The sequence below is a fragment of the Gorilla gorilla genome, chromosome 15, assembly GCF_029281585.2.
Source record: "Gorilla gorilla gorilla isolate KB3781 chromosome 15, NHGRI_mGorGor1-v2.1_pri, whole genome shotgun sequence".
Lineage (NCBI taxonomy): Eukaryota > Metazoa > Chordata > Mammalia > Primates > Hominidae > Gorilla > Gorilla gorilla.
Genome location: NC_073239.2, coordinates 89606863 through 89627055, shown reverse-complemented (window position 1 = coordinate 89627055; position 20193 = coordinate 89606863). Strand labels below are relative to the sequence as shown.

At 47.8% G+C, this 20193-nt stretch overlaps 1 protein-coding gene across 3 annotated transcripts in view; it reads left to right on the top strand.

The window, feature by feature from the left end:
- The window catches only part of DPF3 (double PHD fingers 3), a 276138-nt gene that overhangs the window by 144019 nt on the left and 111926 nt on the right, over positions 1-20193 (top strand). For all 3 annotated transcript variants that reach the window (XR_008671183.2, XR_008671182.2, XM_019010025.4), the window contains exon 4: positions 18992-19119. Coding sequence is in view for 1 of the 3 variants with exons in the window: in XM_019010025.4 (XP_018865570.1) it covers positions 18992-19119 (128 nt within the window). In the remaining 2 variants the exon portion in view is untranslated. The remainder of the gene's footprint in view (positions 1-18991; positions 19120-20193) is intronic.

Genomic DNA, 20193 nt, shown 5'->3' with positions numbered 1-20193 from the left:
GCCTCGGTCTCCCAGAGTGCTAAGATTACAGGCAGGAGCTACTGTGCCTGGCAGTTACATATTTTGACATTCAAAAGATAAAAGGATATACTGTATCATGAAAAATAAGACCCAGTCTCTCCAAAGGTAATCAGTGGTAGCAGGTTTTTTTTTTTTTTTTTTTGAGATTCTTTCAAGAGATAATCCATGCATGAACCAGGAATTAAATCTATCTGACTTTCCCTCCTCTTTTTACACAGCACAACCACTTTGGATTTTGCACTTTTCAATTAAAAATGTGCCTTAGATATTGTCCACAGCAAAATATAAAGTTTCTTCATTTCGTTTTTGTAATTACATAATATTCCATTGTATGAATTTGTCTAACCGGGCTGTTCTCAATTTTTGTTTCTAAATTTTCCAATTTAACCAGTGATGCAATGAATATTTTGCATGTATATATGAGGACGTCTCATATGTAAGTTGTCAATTTAAAGGGTTTTATTATAAGTGCTTGACACGTTTTAAATTATTAGTCTTTATTCTTAACATTTCTATAAAAAGTCTTGGTTAAGAACAATTTATATCAGACTAATTAGGTCTTCTTTTATAGAAGCAAAGACATTTAGCACTATACGATACCTTAGATATCACTAACTCTGATTCTTTATTTTATTGGAGTCTAGACAGTTTAAGAAACTTGTTCAAAGTCATACAGCAATTTTTGTGGGTCCAGCAGAGAATCTAGGTTGCCTAATTTCCCTGTTCAATGCTTTTTCTGGTTCCTCATACTATGGATAGGTATACTAACTTAAAGAAACTTTAGCCAGCCTTCTTCTCTTAAAAACTTTATTTTATGATCATAAAACTAATATATAAATTATTAAAATAACCAAGAGATAGTTGGAATTCCTTTAGTCATAAACATTGGAAGCTCAAGTCAAACTATCTTAAGCAGAAAAAGGGAAGTTGGCTCATGTACCAGTAAATCCCAGGGTTTATCTGGCTTCAGGCATAGCTACATCCAGGTGCTCAAGCATAGTGAGCGTAGTGAGGGCTAAATGTCTCTCTTTACCTCTCTCTCTCTTTCTTTCTTTTTTTCTTTTTCTTTTCTTTTCTTTTCTTTTTTTTTTTAAACAGGGTCTCACTCTGTCACCCTGGCTGCAGTGGCACGATCACAGCTCACTGCAGCCTCAACTTCCCCAGATGGCCGCAGGCAAATAGAGAGCTTGTGTAGAGAAACTCTTGTTTTTAAAACCATCAGATCTTGTGACACCCATTCACTAGAATGAGAACAGCATGGGAAAGACCCACCCCCGTGATTCAGTCATCTCCCACCGGGTCCTTCCCACAACATGGGAATTAGGGGAGCTACAAGATGAGATTTGCCTGGGGACACAGAGCCAAGCCATATCATTCTGCCCCTGCCCCCTCCCAAATCTCATATCTTCACATTTCAAAACCAATCATGCCTTCCTAACCGTCTTCCAAAGTCTCAGCTCATTTCAGCATTAACTCAGAAGTCCACAGTCCAAAGTCTCATCCAAGACAAGGCAAGTCCTTTTGCCTATGAACCTGTAAAATCAGAAGCAAGTTAGTTACTTCCTAGATACAATGGGGGTACAGGCACTGGGTAAATACAGCCATTCCAAGTGGGAGAAATTGGCCAAAACAAAGGGGCTACAGGCCCCATGCAAGTTCAAAATCCAGCATGGCAGTCAAATCTTAAAACTCCAAAATGATCTCCTTTGACTCCATGTCTCATATCCAGGTCATGCTGATGCAAGAGGTGAGTTCCCATGATCTTGGGCAACTCCACCCCTGTGGCTTTGCAGGGTATAGCCTTTCTCCTGGCTGCTTTCATGGGCTGGCATTGAGTGTCTGCGGCTTTTCCAGATGCAAGGTGCAAGCCGTCAGTGGATCTACCATTCTGGGATTTGGAAGATGGTGGCCCTCTTCTCACAGCTCCGCTAGGTGGTGCCCCAGTTGGGACTCTGTGTGGGGGCTCCCACCCGACATTTCCCTTTCATACTGCCTAGCAGAGGTTCTCCATGAGGACCTCACCCCTACAGAAAACTTCTGCCTGGGTATCCAGGCATTTCCATACATCTTCTGAAATCTAGGCAGAGGTTTCCAAACTTCAGTTCTTGACTTCTGTGTACTCACAGGCTCAACACCACATGGAATTTGTCAAGGCTTGAGGCTTGCACCCTCTGAAGCCACAGCCCGAGCTCTATGTTGGCCCCTTTCAGCCACAGCTGGAGCAGCTGGGACACAGGACACCAAGTCCCTAGGCTGCATATAACAGAAGGACCCTGAGCCTGGCTCACACAACCATTTCTTTCTCCTAAACCTCCAGGCCTGTGATGGGAGGGGCTGCCGTGAAGACCCTTGACATGCCCTGGAGACATTTTCCCCTTTGTCTTGGGGATTGATATTGGGCTCCTCATTACTTATGCAAATTTCTGTAGCCAGCTTGAATTTCTCCTCAGAAAATGGATTTTTTTTTCTATTTCATTGTCAGGCTGCAGATTTTCCAAACTTTTATGCTCTGCTTCCCTTATAAAACTGAATGCCTTTAACAGCACCCAAGTCACCTCTTGAACGCTTTGCTGCTTAGAAATTTTTTCCACCAGATACCCTAAATCATCTCTCTCAAGTTCAACATTCCACAAATCTCTAGGGCGGGGGCAAAATGCCCCCAGTCTCTTTGATAAAACATAACAAGAGTCACCTTTGCTCTAGTTCCCAACAAATTTTTCATCTCCATCTGAGACCACCCTAACCTGGACTTTATTGTCCATATCACTATCAGCATTTGGGGCAAAGTCATTCAACAAGTCTCTAGGAAGTTCCAAACTTTCCCACATTTCGCTGTCTTCTTCTGAGCCATCCAAACTTTTCCAACCTCTGCCTGTTACCCAGTTGCAAAGTTGCTTCCATATTTTCGGGTATCTTTTCAGCAATGCCCCACTCTACTGGTACCAATTTACTGCATTAGTCTGTTTTCATGCTGCTGATAAACACATACTTGAGACTGGGCAATTTACAAAAGAAACTGGTTTATTGGACTTACAGTTCCACATGGCTGGGGAGACAAAGAGGAGCAAGCCACATCTTACATGGATGGCAGCAGTCAAAGAGAGAGCTTGTGCAGAGAAATTCTTGTTTTTAAAACCATCAGATCTCGTGAGACCCATTCACTATCATAAGAACAGCATGGGAAAGACCCTCCCCCATGATTTGATCATCTCCCACTGGGTCCCTCCCACGTGGGAATTATGGGAGCTACAAGATGAGATTTGGGTGGGGACACAGAGCCAAACCATATCACCTAGCTATTTTTTTTTTTTTTTGTAGAGACGGGGGTCTCACTATGTTGCCCAGCCTGGTTGCAAACTCCTGGCCTCAAGCAATCCTCCTGCCTCGGGCCTCCCAAAATGCTGGGATTATAGGGATCAGCCACCACACCCAGCCAGTCTCTCTGTACCTTTAACACTCTCTTCATCTCATAGGGTAAGTGAGGCGGCTGCCAGCAGCTCCAGTCTCAGCACATACCACACCCGGCAGAAAGGCAGTCACCCTCAACAGCTGTGGCAGAGAAGGCCTAGGAAGGACAGATTAGCTGGCTGGGGTTATTACCCCCCCACAACCAATTGCTGCCACCCAGGGGATGGGACACTCTGGTTAATCATCATCATCATAACCAGAGTCTGAAGAGCATGCTGTAGTTCATGCAGCATTTTCTTTCATGTCAGCTCCTTGGTCCCTACCATAGCCCTGGAAGGTAGAGAGGGAAGGAAGAGGTAAGAGGGTTGTGAGCCCATTTTAGAGGTGAGAGAAATCAGACTGTGGACAGAGCCAAGAAGAATTTGCTGCACTGCTCATGTATCTGAGGAGCCCATGTTGGTGGGACTGAGGCAGGCAGCTATTTCTCGAGTGTTTGTGCCTTCTGCCTAAAAACATTTACTTTGGGCGCACGGGCCTGCCAGTGTTTATGCCTGGCCTGTGGGTGAACGTGGAGCAGCTGAGTTCACAGCCGGCTTTGGCCATGCCCCGTTGTCGGGCCTGCCGTAACATGCGAGGGGAAGGGAAAGGAAGAACCTAGGGCTAGCGGTTTTCCGTAGCCAAGTCCCCACCTGCACATGGCGTCTTGTATCTGTGATCATTTGAGAGGCTTCTTCAGCCTCTGCCCAAGCATGAGGCAGAAGTGGCTAGACCAGGTTTCCAGTGGTGAAAGTCCAGCCCAGGGATGGGAAGGACCCCATCTGCAGAGACAGGTGCCGGCCTTTGCAATTATCCACCCTCGGGGGAAAAGTTGGGGTCCCCCAAGGCAGGCTTATTCCTCCACAGCAGCCCCCAGATGCTGAGAAGCAATGAACAGCTGGGGCTGGAATGAGTGACTGTCACATGGCAGAGCACCTTCTCAGAGGAACTTGTTCCCCTCTTTGGGTAAACAGACCTACTACTAGGCCTACTAAAAACACAGAAACAACCCCCACAAACCCTAGGGCAGATGCTTGTCATTTCCCAATCGTCTTCTGAGTCTGAACAGCCGGGGCTGCGCCTGGCTCCCAGAATGTACCACCACGCCAGCCTGCAGCTGCGGGTGGTGAATGAAGAGGCCGTCGGAGTGCCCTGGAGTCAGTGGTAACGAGCCTCAGCCTGGTACCTCCAAGCAGCCAGGGCCCATCTAGAGAATGAGAAACAGCGCAGCCAAAGAAATGTACCCACTGTCTTCCCAGAGGTGACGCAAGTTTGCATTTGAATTTTTTGCACAGGCCAAAATTTCAGAAGAGTGACTTCATCCAGGGCCTTGACTAGCCCATATGGTTTTGTTTGTGCAAAAGTGGAGGGTGGTGCCCCCTGGGGGGTGGACGTTTACAAAACGTATGATGCCATTTCTGGTGGGTTAGTAGAGCACGAGCTAGATCTCAGCCCCTCTTCTGTGCACCTGGTGGGGGTCCCTTTGAGGGCACAACCTGCCCAACTTCCAGAGGCTCTGCCCTCATCATTCATAAAATGCAATTTCCACTTGAGAGGACTCCTTCCTTTTTTGGGGGTATGTCCTCCCTCAGGAGGGTTAACAGGGCTAACTTGGACAGTATTTTAAAATAACTATCTCTTATTTTTATTCCATTTGATTTGGGCTCAAGGAGAGCTCAGTTTTTTGGCTGATACTTCGCGCGTGACTCAGGATAGTCAATGGCCAGAGTCTCTGGAGAATTTGCTGCAAATATCTAGGAGGTGAGGATCATTAGCTGGGTGGACTGAGGCTGACCTTCCCAAGGAGAGGGGAGCAGGTGAAGGAAACAGAAATGGAGATGGAGGGAGAGGCTCTTTTTTACACATTGCAATGGAATTGGTATGCCCTTTTTGAGGTACAATGAATAGTACCTACCAGTATTTAAAACACACATGCTCTTTGACCTAGACATTCTATTGCTAGGAACTTATTCTATAAATGAATATATGCATATAATATATATTGGGTATATATTTTTTATTGTGGCATGGTTTGTAATAACAACAAAGAATGGAAACTTCCAGAAGATCCATTGATGGGGACTAGTTAAATATATAGTACTTGTATATTCTATGAATGGAATATTATTTTGTCCTTTAAAAGAATGAGTAAAAAAAAATGGAGAGATGTTAAAGATATATTGCTAAGTGGCAAAAAAAAACAAATTGCACAACAAAAAGCAAATTGTACAACATTGTATATAATCCTCTGGGCAAAACTTGCTGAAGAACGATAATTTGTCCATCCTGGGTTGCATCTCTTTAAAATGTATGGAAACTGGAAGGCTGAGTTATGTTGGAAAGAACCCAACCAACCAACCCACCCACCCATGGTGCCCCTCCACACCCAGCCCCTGAGGATGCCTGTCTTTTCCTCTTCTTCCCTCCCAGCCTCCTGGTGTGACCTCCCCTTGACAGAGAATGCTCAGGAATCTAGTTTTGCCTAGTACTGTTGAAGCCCACCTGGGTTCTGCCATCAGCACACCCTGACATGTCCTCATCTCCTCCGGGAAGAGGGAGAATAGTCTGCCTGCTCTTCAAGAGACTGAGGGGCCACTGGCCTGGAGCAGAATTGTCTCAAGGCGTGAGTTTCTTTCCACGTCAGACTCTCCTATGGACAGTGAGGAGATGTCACAAAAAATTTATGCCAACACTCAGCTTGTCCCTCCTGTATTCCTTTCTGTCCCTGCCTGAGTCCAGCAGTGATGGGCAGGTTTCAGCAACAAAGTCCAGGGGTAACGAGGGTCAGAGTTTTCTCTGACCTCAGGTCTGCGGAGCTGTGTCAGGAAACCAGGTCAGGGCAAAGAGTGGGGGGTGCATGTTCAAGAATCTTGAGGGCTGTTGGAGAAGATCTGAGGACAGGGCCACAGAACCATCCTTTTCTGATTCAGTCACCTGAAGCACTTTGCTCATGTGGGATGAGTGGACCTTTCAGGCTGGAAAGTGGGGAGCTGGGTCTGGGTGACATGGCAAGACCCTGTCTCTACAAAAAACACAAAAATTAGCCAGGTGTGGTGGTGGGCACCTGTAGGGTGACATTACTAGGGAGGCTGAGGTAGGAGGATCAATGAAGTCCGCGAGGTTGAGGCTGCAGTGAGCCATGATTGCACAACTGCCCTCCAGCCTGGGTGACAGAGGGAGGCCCTGGCTCAAAAAAAGTGGGGAGCTGGGTCTTGGCTGACATCGAGTCATTTGTTCCTGGGTGAAATTATTCCCTCCTGGAGTGACTCCCAGTCCTGCTGTCCTCACCCCTTCAGTGTGGTAAATGCACCATCCCTCTTCTGTTTCTTTATTATTTGCTGAAAATAAAAATCTGTCTGCATGGGGATAGGAAGGGCCTGAGATCTGGGAAGAACTCTTTGGAATTTGAAAGTGTTCTCAGTGTCCCTGGACCTATGTGTTTCTCACACCAAACGTCACCCCTCTAGTCAGTCTTGAATAAACATCTTGCAACCTCCTACTTGCCTGGGCATCTGAAGGACAACACACACGACATTATTTCTCCCCAGTGACTGACAATTGAGTTCAGTGTTCTCTGCAGCTTGCACTTGGCCACAGAGGCGAACGCAAGGTGTTTCATGATGTAGACATCACAATTCTACAACACAAAGACTTGGGCAGGGGCCTGGTGCCAGCAAGGGGCCTCCCCCGGACCATCTCCCCAGGAAAAGGGCTCTGTCCTTGTGAAGGGGGAGTGGAGCTGGCAGAAGAGAAAGGTGGAGAGTAAATATCCACCAGAAGGCCTGGGAGCACAGCAGATGTTGGGCAAAAGCCAGCTGATTAAAAAAGAGGCCTTTAACTTCACTTTCTTTCTTTCTTTTTCTTTTCCTTTTTTTTTTTTTTTGAATGAAGAAAAGACAAAGGCTGGGAACAAACTTTTACTTGTGTCCCCTTGAAGTAAATGCCCAGATAGTCTGCTTAGATCAATTTAGCATCTTTCAACCCCAGACCTTCGGTCCCCATGGTCTAGGACAGATATTATCTTCATTTTAGAGGTTGGGAAACTGCGGCACAGAATTAGGAAGCTAATTTCCCAGGGGATCCTGGTGATGCCAGGGATGGAGCCCTATGGGGAGCCTGCTGGAGCTGCTGCCATGTTGCTTCAAGGCCCGACAAACTCACTTATCCTGGACCCGCAGATGAAAAGGGCTTTACAGTTGACACTCCTCCTGTACCTGGAATGCACCTGAGGCCTTGTCGATCCCTTCTGCTCCAGGACTCTTGGGGAGCAGGGTGGCTCTTTGCCACCCTTGCCGAATTCCGAGGGTGATGGGAGGGAGGGCAGCCAGGGATAGTGTTCTTTCTCTTGTATTTTTTCTGTTTTTGGCAGTCCTTCAATGACTGGGGATGAATGACCAGGATGATCGCCCCCATCCCATGTTGTTGGGGGAAACTCAGACAAGAGGGCATGCGCCCTGAAGATGACAGTGGCTTAAGGTGTCCCAAAGCAGAGAGGGCCACAGGCTGGCCAACAAGCAAGTCGTAGGGACCTGCAGAGGGTTATCTCCCAAAGGGGTGGTCCGGGCGGAGGGACTTGAGTCTCGCCAGCTCGAGCAGGGGTGGTGAGGCCTACTTCACCCGCCCAGGGTGCTGTCCCTGCTGCGCCGAACTGCCAGAACTCTACAGATGGGAGCAGGCTGCGGCCAACTTCCCCAGCTTTTGAAAATCCTGCATCTTAATTAGTTCCCTACTGCTTTTGTACATGGCCCACATTTTAATAGTCTCCAGGCTTCTCCACCATTTGCTCTCTGATGTTCGGTGCGATTTCTCTTCTCCTCAAGACAGTGCCCCTGGCTCCTGCGACACCCTCCCAATCCGGGAACAACTTAAGGAGCGCCGAGGTGCCAAGCATGTAACCTGAGATTGATGAGCCTGTCAGCGGCTCCTTCTGCCCCCAGCCTTCCCCCTCTGCCGTGTGCTCTTCAGATGGATGAGCCAGGCGGGGGTGGGCAAGAAGGGGGAGATGGAGGAAGGGACCCGCGGAGCCTCGAGCCAGGTGTGAGCCAATGGACAACGCGACCTTCTCCCGGCCTGCAGAGGAGTCTGGCTGTGTCCTTCCGAGGGGGAAGGACGCTCCGGCTCCCACCCCCATCTGTCAGTGCTTATCTGTCTCTGGGCGGTGGGGGTTGCCTGAGCTTGGTACGGCTGGGAGAATGGATGCCTTCAAGTGCATCAGGGGGAAATGACCAGTCATTTATCTCTTTCCTGCAGTGTCAGAGCCTGCAGCCATCCATCTGGAGGCCTGCACTGGCAGCTTCATCAGCTCTGGTTGGCCTCATGAGAAGGGGAGCTGGAGCAAGGTGGGCAGGGCGTGCAGCCCCCACTCAGGCTGTGGCTATTACGTGCTGGAAGTGACCTGCTCCTTTTGCCTTCCTGTCCGTCTCAGGAAAGGAGCAGGGACTGGGGGACGAAGTCTGTGTGTCCTCAGCTCTGCTCATGTTCCCCAGCTCTGCTGGTGTTCTGCAGGGCTCTGGGAGCTTGGGCTGGCCGAGGAGGTGGGCCGGCAGCAGGCAGTGGGCAGGACAGTGGCACGGCTGCTGCTGAGTGTCCACGGTCATGTTTTGCAGTGGGACCTGGCAGAGCCACGTGTAGAGCATGAGTTGTGAGTCTGAGGGATAACCCAGTTATGCCATCGGCTGCTCACCTGTACCTCTGCCCACTGGGAGGTGGACAACTTGACGGCGAGGGCCCATCTGTTTCTTCATCTGTATCCCTAGCACCCAGCATGAGGCTTGGCACATAGTACATGGGCAGTAAAGATTTCTAAAGGGATGAGGGAAAGAGACATGTCTGGTGTTTGATCTTAACCTTGCAGAACATGACTTAGCTCTCATCATCTCTGCTTCACAGATGAGGGAGGCTCCGCCAGAGAGGAGAGGCCTGGGGCGGCTGAGCTTGGCTTCCCTTGTGGTTCCCAGCCTGGCCTGGGGGGCCCAAGTGTTGCCATCTTGGCTGTTTGGTTTTGGGTTGTAGGGGTCTTCCCTGTCCAAATATCCTTGCTCTGCAGGAGGAGAGGCACCAAACAGGGATCACAGGCCTAGGTTCAAGTCTAGATCCCTCCAGCCACTGGCTGTGTGATTTTGGACAATTTCCTAACCACTCCTGCCTCAGTCCTTCATCTGTGAGATGTGGGTCATGGTGATTTTGCGGGGTTATTCTGAGAGGCATGTGGGATGGAGGGTGGAGGACTTGGCAAGTGTGAGGAGGCACTGTGATTCTACCTCCACACTGCACTGCTGGGTGGGTCTCTGCAACACAGTTCCCGTCCCCAGCACCGACAATGAATTTGCTGCAGACAGCCCGCTGCCCCACTGGAAAAGTGTGTGCCATCTGGCCCAGAATGGCAACTCATTCTGCCTTAGAGTCTATTCATTTTATTTTATTTATTTATTTTTAGAGACGGGCCTTGCTGTGTTCCTTAGGCTATATTTGAACTCCTGTGTTCACGTGATCCTCCTCCTGCCTCAGCCTCCTGAGTAGCTGGGAATTCAGGCATGCGCAACCATGCCCAGCTCTGTCTTATAGCCTTTTAAAAGGCCCCAGTCTATAGATGACCTAGAACTTGGCCGTGGGACCCACCTTTACCAGAACCACAGCTTGCAGGACCTCACTCCTATGTCCCAGAACTCAGCCCCGAGGCACCCATGGCCCAGGGCACAGAGATGAACTGGGAAGGCCTCCTCTCTGCTTTTACTACACCTGTTAAACCATGGTATGCCAGGCCAGGCCCATGTGGCTGGATCTTTTCCCCTGCCCTTGGCCTAGGCTGGTCCACTTTCTTCTTGAAGAGCCATTCCTCCGTGGACTCACCCTGGTATGGCTTCACACCTTTGCCCCCTTTGCATTGACACCAGCCTCTCCACTTGGCCTCCATCCTGGTTCACTGGTGGGGAAGCTGCCTGCTCAGGGGCCTGCTCCCCAGTGCTTACTGCCCCCAGGACACATCTGAGAACCACAATATTAGTACCATGAAGACAGAGCTCTGTCCATATCGTGCATAGCTCCCTCCCCATGCACCAAACTCATTAAGAGATGCCATACATTTTGCAGTAACTCCTCACTGGTCACCCCACATCTGCTCCGACCCCCTTCACTTATTCTCAGAGTGATTCTGTTAGCATGTAGGCATCATTATATCATGCTTTGCTCAACACCTCCAGCGGCTTGCCATTGCATTTGGGGTGGACGCCAACATTCTTGCAGGAGCCTACATGGCCTTCAATGCCCCTGTAGCTCCCCAAGCTGGTCTCCTACCATCCCCCTGGCTCACCGTGCTCCAGGCAGATGGGCCGGCTTCAGAGCTTTTGTGCTGAAGGCCCCTTTGCCTGGAACGTCTTTGCCTGGATGTCAGCGTAGCCCCCTCCCTCTCTGCCTTCAGGCTTGCACTTTCCTGGCCACATTTAAAAGTGTAACCCCCCTCCCATCACCCTGACACTCCAACTTCTCCTCCTTGGCTCTGTTTTTCCTCCAAAGCACTGATTACCATCTGTCACACTGAAGGTTTCACTTGTTTGCTTCATGTATTGTTTCTCTCTTGCTAGAATATAAATTCTATGAGGGCCGGGATTTTTTGTCTCTTTTCTTCAGAGTCATTGCCCCAGCACCTAGAACAGAGTCGATACATAGTAGGTGCTTGATAATTACTTGCCAAATGAAGGAATAAAGCAGGGTATCTTCCACTGTGGCTCTGCCATGATTTTTTACCCCGAAGCTCCAGGAGCAATGGCCACCCTGGACTTGGAGCAACACCAGCGTCTGCTTTCCAGCTGCGTCTCGTTCTTGGCCTCTTCCATCCTCTTACCTGCTTCAGATTCCGTTTGTTTCCATCCTTCCTGGGCTCATGCCCATGGTGGGCTTAGCTGTGCCTCACTCACCACATCTGGTGGTCTTAGAGTGTCAGAAAGGTGAGGGTTTTTTTTTGCTGAAAAGCCCAAGGAGAGGGAAACTGTAGGAGGTGGAAAGAAGGGAGCTCATACTTATTGAGCATCTCACCTGTGCCAGACACTTCATCTGTATTATCTCCTTTGGCCCCATAACAACAGTGGGAAGTGGGTTTTGTTCTCCCAGTTTTACAGATAAGGAGATCAAGGCCAAGTGTGTGCTTTAGGGTAATGGAGCTGAGAGTTCACCCCAGGGCAGCTTTTTGCACTTTCCGGTTGTCTGTGTTTCTTTGAACTATGCATTTTTTTTTTTTTTTTTTTTTTGAGACGGAGTCTCACTCTGTCACCTAGGCTGGAGCGCAGTGGCATGAATCTTGGCTCACTGCAACCTCCCTCTTCCAGGTTCAAGCGATTCTCCCACCTCAGCCTCTCGAGTCACTGGGACTACAGGTGCGTACGATCCCGCATGGCTAATTTTTGTGTTTTTTTGGTAGAAATGGTATTTCACCATGTAGGCCAGGCTGGTCTGAAACTCCTGACCTCAAGTTATCCACCCACCTCGCCTCCCAAAATATTGGGATTGTAGGCGTGAACCACTGCTCCCAGCCTGCATTTTTATTTATTATTTACTTTTTTATTCCCTCCGAGCTTTATTAAGGCATAATTGACAAATAAAAGTTATATATATTTATGGCATACAGTGTGATGTTTAAATATATATATACATTGTGAAATGACTAAATGAAGCTAGTTAATGTATCTATCACTCCACATTCTTGTCATTTTTTGTGTGTGCATGAGAACATTTAAGATTGACTCTCTTAGCAATTTTCATTACTAATAACTGGAGTCACCATGCTGCACAACAGATCTCCAGAACATATTCCTCCTGTCTGACTGACACTCTGTACCATCTGACCAGCCTCTCCTGATTCCCCGACCTTGCCTTTGGAAATGCTGCCCGCACTCTGTCCACTCCCACCACCCTCCCCGTCTCACCCTCCTGGTAGCTGCATTTACCTGGTCTGCTGGCAGCTCAGTGGTGAGCTTCCTTGGGCAGTGTGGGTGTTTTTCTGTATCTCTGGGTGGGGGAATGCTTATCTGTGGTCCTGATATCTGGATGCCGGAACCCATCCTGGCGTGTCTACTTAGGGGTGAGAGGGTAGGTGCAGCAGAGGCCATATGGGGGAGGGATGAGTCCTCCTGTTATATGGATATCCTGAGATTCTAAAGCAAGTGGTAACAGGGCCTGCAGGGTGCAGCCTGGGTGATGGGTCCTCAATGTGAACCTCATCTATTTAGAGCTTTATGAGTCACAAAACAGGGAGTCAAAGGCAGCCAAGAAAGTGGCACCCCTAGGGAATGAGCAGATGGATCCCTGGGCCTGCCACCATCTTAGGAAATCAGGTCTCTGATCCCCCTCCCCAGTCTCTTCCCCTGTGAGGTGAGAGATAACAATACCTCCCTCCCTTCTCCCTCCTCACGAGTCTGACAGTCTGATGGGGATAAATGAAATAATGATTCTTAAGCTCTTTTCTCCTTCGTGTAAGTTGATGTATAAATCCAAGGAAATATGATGAGCTTAACTCCTCAATATAATAAGCACCCAGACGAGAAAACTGCACGTTTGTATTTTTGAAGAAAAACTAGAGGCAGCTAAAAAAAAAAAAAATTGAGCACTCATGATCTAGCAGGAGGATTCTTTGCCATTGTCTGTGGGATTTCTCCCTCCCTTTTGCACCATAACTCTATTTCCAGGCCCCTGCATCAGAGGGAGCCCATGATGGATGGACGGATGGATGCGCCTTGTCGGGGTGTTTCACCACAATTTCCCTTGGGGCAGTCTGTCTGTTGGCAGAACACACTGCCTCCCGAAAGATGGTATCTCTTGCAAACTCGACAGCTAACAGACAGCTCCTCTCCTTGTATATTTCCCCAAAGAAGAACTGTCTTAATCTGTTTTCTATATGGCATATTTTATTATAATCCATATACGACTTGCAGGTTTCCAGTCCTCCATCCTGAGCCAAATAACGAAGGAGAAGGAGTCAGAGGCTTGGGGAGCTCATGACATTCGTGGCGTTTGCATTTTTAAATGACCTGGGATTTAATTACTCACTGTGCTCCCATGTTGCACTTTCAGACTCATCTCGCCTGCATCCTGTTAATGAGCTCGGTGGCTCCAACAACCCAGTGGAAGCTTTGCTTTCCAGTGCATTGGATGGCAGGCTTGGGGCACCTGTGTCAAAAGCTTGTGGCTTTGATCTGCACCCAAGAGGATGGCTGCCCTGTCTGTAGCCCTAAAGAGAAGAAGCCATTGCTCTTTGCTGGAAATTTCTGTGTGTGTGTGTGTGTGTGGTTTTTTTTTTTGCTTTTATTTGTGCTTTTTTTGGTTGTTTTTAAAAGACTTTCTATGCTTCAATCCTTGTTTGTCTAGGAGGTTTTTTCTTATTTAGAAACCGATTTGCTTCAGTTTGCACAGAAGCTGTCTCTGGTGTGATGGATCGTGCTGGAAGTCACCCAAGGAGTATCTCTGTTCCCAATTAGAAGTAGAGGCAGAGCTGCTTACGGGGGCCCAGGGAGGCGGCTGGCTTGGGTGACAGCTGCTGCCGCTCTGGAGAGAGTAACGATCCATGAGTTTATATCCATGTGTATAAAATCAGGCTAATTTAAAGATGAATTATGTGTGTGTTTTGGACCATTTTCTTTTAATGTTAAAGGTTCAATGGCTCCTGTCGGGTTATGTGGGCCCCAAGTTTGTGTGAGGTTCAAAATGAGTACACTTTCAAAGAATTATTAAATCCTATATCCAGATGGGCCATATTCAAATAAAATTGGATAAATGAAATCCCTAAGGGCTCAATAGAAGTGTGTTTAGGACATACATTGTGCAAGGGCTTGGACCTGTTACCTTTCTTCCTCCTTCACTCTGGGACCTCCTGTGGTCAGGAGGCAGAGTGCACCCTGTGTTTGTTTGTAGGGAGGGATGGCTACCCTTTCACTCTGACCTTGCAGGCCTTACCCATCATACTTTGCAACCAGGGTTTGCAGTGATCCGCTAGAACTCTGCTCTTGGAATGGCACTCGGCAGCTATTACGTGGGCAACATTAAGAACCACAGTAAAATTCTTTCCATTTTTTGGAAGCAAAGTCATAGTTAATGTTATTTTTAATGCTGCAAATCTGCACTGTCCATTATGGTAGCTGGTAGCCACCTGTGGCTATGGAGCTCTTGAAATGTGGCTAGTCTGAATTGAGATACGCTCTGAATGGAAAATACCCACCAGACTTTGAAGACAATGCAGATAAAAGAATGTAAAATTTTGCATCCATATTTTTATGTTGATTTCATGTTGAATGGTAATGTTTTAGAAATACCAGATTGGATAAAATATCTTATTAAAATTAATGACACCTGACTTTCTTCCTTTTTCTACATGTGACTACTAGTAAGTTAAAAATTACATAAGTGGCCGGTATTACATTTCTGTTGGACAGTGCAGCTGTACCATTGAAATCAAAACTATTCAAACTTAGGGAATAACATCTAGCATTTTTAGGATACTTAAAATGTTATAGATTCTTTACATATATGATCTAATTTTGAATCTAAGTTTTGAATAGAATAAAACAAAAGTTGATAAGCCTCATCTTCTACCCTATTTATCACACTAGTTTTTTTGTGTGTGGATTCTTTTAGAGTTTCTTTATGTAGCGCATTACCATGTTTGATTCGCCAACACTGAAATAGATACTATGACCACACCCATTTAACACATATGGAAATGGAGGCTTAGGTTACGTAGCTAGCCCATGGTCCCTTTACTAATACATGGCAAGGCTAGGGTTTGACTCCAGGGCTGTTTGAAGGCAGAATCTATGGGAGCAAATCAACTATTGTGGTAATTAGGGAAGCAAGATGCCACTAAATGTCTCTGTGATCCTGGGAGAATCTCTATATCTTTCTGTGCTTCACTTTTCTGTTTAAGGGATTGGACTCTCGATGCTATTGGAGATCCCTTCTTGCTTTTTCCATTTCACTTTTCCCATTTGGTTCTGTTTTCCCTCTTGATTCTTCTACTGTGCCTATCTGGTAAAGTTTGGTTAAAGAGGACCAAGAGAGTAGATTCAATTATGGGAAAGCAGGATGGAGGCATATTTATCAGAGGAGGAAGGAGGAGCAGGAGAAGGAAGAGGGGCAAGTTCACTATTGATGGAACATTCTATAGTGGGTAGATACTGTTGCAGAATGGTGAACATTGCTTGGGGATGATCGTATAGAGCAGAACCCAAAACCATGGCACAAACCTGCCCTCATCCTCAGTTAAAGATCTGCCTTTTATCCTGAAATATGAAAACTATGGAGTGAGTCTCAGAATGTAATGAAAATGCATAAAGGTTTGGAAAAAGACTTTTCAAGGAAGGACCACAGAGAGACAGGATGGAGTCCATGCAGCCTAACTAGGTGACTGGGTCTGAAGGCAGATTGAGTTTAAGGCCGGGCTTTGCCCCTTACCAGCTGTGTGATATCAAGCAAGTTCTCAACCTCTATAAGCTGCACTGCCCTCATCTGTAAAATGGGTTAATAACTGTGCTCTTGGGTGTAGTGGGGATTGATATGTAGCAGTAACAGCTGCTAAGTTTTGAATGTTTGCTGCTTGCCAAGCCCTCTGCATGTACACGGATGTACCAAAGCTCAGTCAGGGCTCAGCCTAAGCCTGTCAACCACTAATAAGAATACAATGAGAGGGGGCCATTGTCGTGATTTCAGTGGCAACTTGGAAAGATCATTCAGCTGCATTCTCATCCTGCTGTGTGGCTGTTGGTGGTTACTTAACTTTTCTGGGTCTCCGGTGATGCATCTACAAAATGAGATGATTGAATTAGATGATCTATAAGGTCTTTTCTAGCTCTAAAATGCTGTACCATTCTGGGAAATAACACTAATAAATAGGATTTATTTAGTGCTGCGAAGGCTAAGGGGGATACTAAAATATGAACTTCAACTCTATGTATATATGATTATTATAAGTTTGAGGGATTGTGACCAGCTGTTCTCTTTTGACTGAGGACAGGACATGAGGCAGCACATGCTAATTGCTTTAGAGTAGACATTTGGAAGACTTTTCTGACTTGGGAGAAAGAGTAATATGTCATCAGAGCAGGATATTAAGATGTACTCCATGAACTCATTAAAGCAGATAGTTGGCTGTTTGTCTGACACTCGCCTTAAATGTAACTTCATCATACAGGCCTTCCCTGACTCCCTGATCTAAGGTAGACCCCGTTACCTATATTCTTTCACATTTCATTCTGTCGTTTTCCTCCATAACACTTATGACAATTTGTAATTGCGTTTTGATTTTGTATTTAGCATTTACTATCTGTCTCTTTGGACTGTAAGCCTCCTAAAGGCAGGGCCTGTCTTTATTTGGTTCACCTCCTATGTCCCTAGTCCCAGCACAGTGGTGGTCCTATGGCAGGTGCTCAGTAAATATCTGTTGAATGGATAGATGGATTCAGAGGTGGCTGATTTCGTGGTAGCGCTCCTTGATGGGAAGTGGATCCTTTGCTCTCGTTTTTTGGTAGGAAAAATCCCAAAGACTTTGTTTCTCAAGAGATTTTAGATGCTGTTTCTCCTTCCCACCTTCTTTTTCTGGGGGCCAGTCACCCACAGGTGTGCATTTGTTCAGTTTTAATAGATGCCCGCTTGCTGCTTCCTCATGGATTGGTCAGACTCCCTCTGTTTCTGGAGGAGGAAGTGGAAAGCGCAGGTAGGATTCTGTTGGAGTCAGGACAGAGCCCAGTGGAGCAGACTCGGTGGTGCTGCTCTTTCCATTTGCCCCTCCAGATCCATGCTTTTCCGTCTTCACCCTGCTCAGAGCTCGGTAGGCTGTGTGAAGGGGGCTCCCTTCCCCTCTTGCTTCTGTTTAAGGTTGGCCCTTGGGAGAGGACGCAGCAGGCTGATGGAGGATGGATGGAGAGAGTGGTTGGATTGTTTCTTCCCTTGGTTCCTGGCTCCTGCAAGCCATAGCTCCTGTCCTGGGGCTCTGCTAATGGTGCTATCTCCAGGTTCTTGCAAGCACTCTCCCTCTGTCCCTCCAAAAATAGCAGCAGCAGTAATGGCCCCTCCCCACCCTCACCCCTGCCCAAAACCCACCTGGGATGCTTTAACCTGCCTTGTCAGATCCCTTAATCACCTCTCCCCATCTCTGTAAATAGTCCCTACACTAAACTCTCAATACCCCCAAAAGAGCAGGCCATTCATCTCTCCTGTTTTCTGGGGCACCACTGCATCATAGTTCCTGCCCCCAGCTTACCTGGTGCAATGGTAAGGACCACATATCAAACTGTGGCAGTGTGGGGATATGAGGTCCAGGATCAGAGGAGAGGTTGAAGAAATATTTTAGTAAATCAGAATGATCACCTGTACCTTAGGTTTGCATCTTTAATTAAAAAAAACAGCAGGGGATGGTGGCTCATGCCTGTAACCCCAGTGCTTTGGGAGGCTGAGGCAGATGGATTGCTTGAGGCCAGAAGTTTGAGGCTGCAGTGAGCTATGATAGTGCCACTGCGCTCCAGCCTGGGTGAAAAAGTAAGACCCTGTCTCTAAAAGAGAGAGAGAGAAAGAAAGAGAAAGAAAGAAGGGAGGGAGAAAGAAAGAAAGAAAGAAAGAAAGAGAATGGAAAGAAAGAAAGGAGGGAGGGAGGGAAAGGAAAGAAAGGAGGGAAGGAAAGAAAGAAATACACCAACCCTCTGTCAGGTCAGGAGTTTGGGACTCCTGGAGGAAGGGGTTCAGCTTCTCTCTGGTGTCTCTTCTGGGCAGGGCTGGCTCAGGTTGCCACTTCTCTGCTGGCAACCCCAGGGCTTCTCTTCTCAAGCCCCAGGTAGCTGATCAAACTCCTGATACCTTCAGAAAAAAAGGTTGTGGCGTGGCTGTGCAGTGGCCACTCTGCTCATCCGGGGCTTGTGAGGCATTCGCCCTCGCTCCTCTTCCCGTGGCTTTTGAAGCTCTCATTTCCCCCTGGGTTGAAGAGAACAACCTTTCTGAGGCTGATCTAGCTTTTCATGGAGGAAACCAGAGCTGGGCAGCCAGCATGGCCATGAGGAGGTCATGGGGTTGACAGACAAGAGCTGGGATAGGAGGGAATGAGCATACTTGGTTGCCAGCATTGTGCATTGCTTGAGTTTTTGAAACACTTTCCCGCAAATGAACACATGTCCCCTTACAAAACCACCTGTGGGGTTGGGTATTGTTATCCCTGCTTTGTGGATGCAATAAGGGTTCCACGCTCCTGACGCCTGCCTTGTCCGATGTCATGGCTGGAGAGGCAGAAGCATGGCTGTGTGAGCCCACATCCACCCCGCACCCTTTCTGCTCTGGCTCAGCTTCCTCTGGGGGTGTGGGCATGGTCGGAATCTGTCTCTGGATTATGAAATGGAGATGGAAAAGCTGGACAGGGCTCCAATGTTCCTCTCCCTCCAGGAGGAGAGAGCACAGGCCCCGAGTCCTCAGGAGCCCTGGGCCCTGCGTGTCCTCCAGGACTGTCCCTCCTGCCCTGCCTGCTTCTAGTGGCCTGACTTGCCTTTCTATCTTTGTTTTTCAGAAGTGGAGCTTCCCCTGAAGAAGGATGGGTTCACCTCAGAGAGCACCACGCTGGAAGCCTTGCTCCGTGGCGAGGGGGTTGAGAAGAAGGTGGATGCCAGGGAGGAGGAAAGCATCCAGGAAATACAGGTATTCCCGCACCTGCTGGGGACCCCACAGAGTGTTCCTGTCACCATAGCGCTTCCAGAACTCCAGCACCGGCTTGGCTCCAGATCCTCCCCTCAAGGGCCAGGGCTCAGTCTCAGACTGCCTTGTTTCTATGGTGGCCAGGAAGCTCCCAAATTCTTTTCTGACTTAACCTATCTTCCGAAGGAGTCATTATTGCCTTCACCTCGGTTCCCTTCCCTCTCTTCTGTCTGTCTATTCAAAGTGAATTTGTTGAGCCTAGTGAACACAGGGACTGTGCAGGGTCCCAGGGACACAGAGTGGACAAAACAGTCTGAATCCTTGTCCCCATGGAACCAAGAGTCCATTGTCTAGGCTTGAAATGTGGGAGCGTCTGCTCCAGCTACGGCCACGTGAGTCCGGCTTGCCCACCCCCCCACCCTCACACCCAGCCTCACCGGTCCCCACGACTGCACACTCCCTTTCCCAGCAGTGCCCAGCCATCCCTCAAGCCCATGCCATCCTCACCCTTCAGGCGGATGGCTGCTCTGTCCCCATGGGTCCACTACCCTCTATCCATGCCACTTCTAAAGCTTTCACTGAATAGGATTATAATGGTGCACACCTACTGTTTCTTTTTCTTTTTCTTTTTTTTTTTTGAGACAGAGTCTCGCTCTGTTGCTCAGGCTGGAGTGCAGTGGCATGATCTCGATCTCGGCTCACTGCAAACTCTGCCTCCTGGGTTCAAGTGATTCTTGTGTCTCAGCCTCCCGAGTAGCTGGGATTACAGGCGTGTGCCACCATCTGGCTGTTTTTTGTATTTTTAGTAGAGATGGGGTTTCGCCATATTGGCCAGGCTGGTCTCGAACTCCTGACCTCAAGTGATCGCCTGCCTCAGCCTCCCAGAGTGCTGGGATTACAGGCGTGAGTCACTGCACCTGACTTCACACCTACCATCTCTTATTTGTTATTTGTCTGGAATCCTCATTGTCTAATACAATGTTTGCCATTGAGTATTGTAATATGAATTAATCCTATTATGAAATAATAGCATTGGTAGTTAAATATTAAATTATTAAAATTAAATTGTATTTCTAT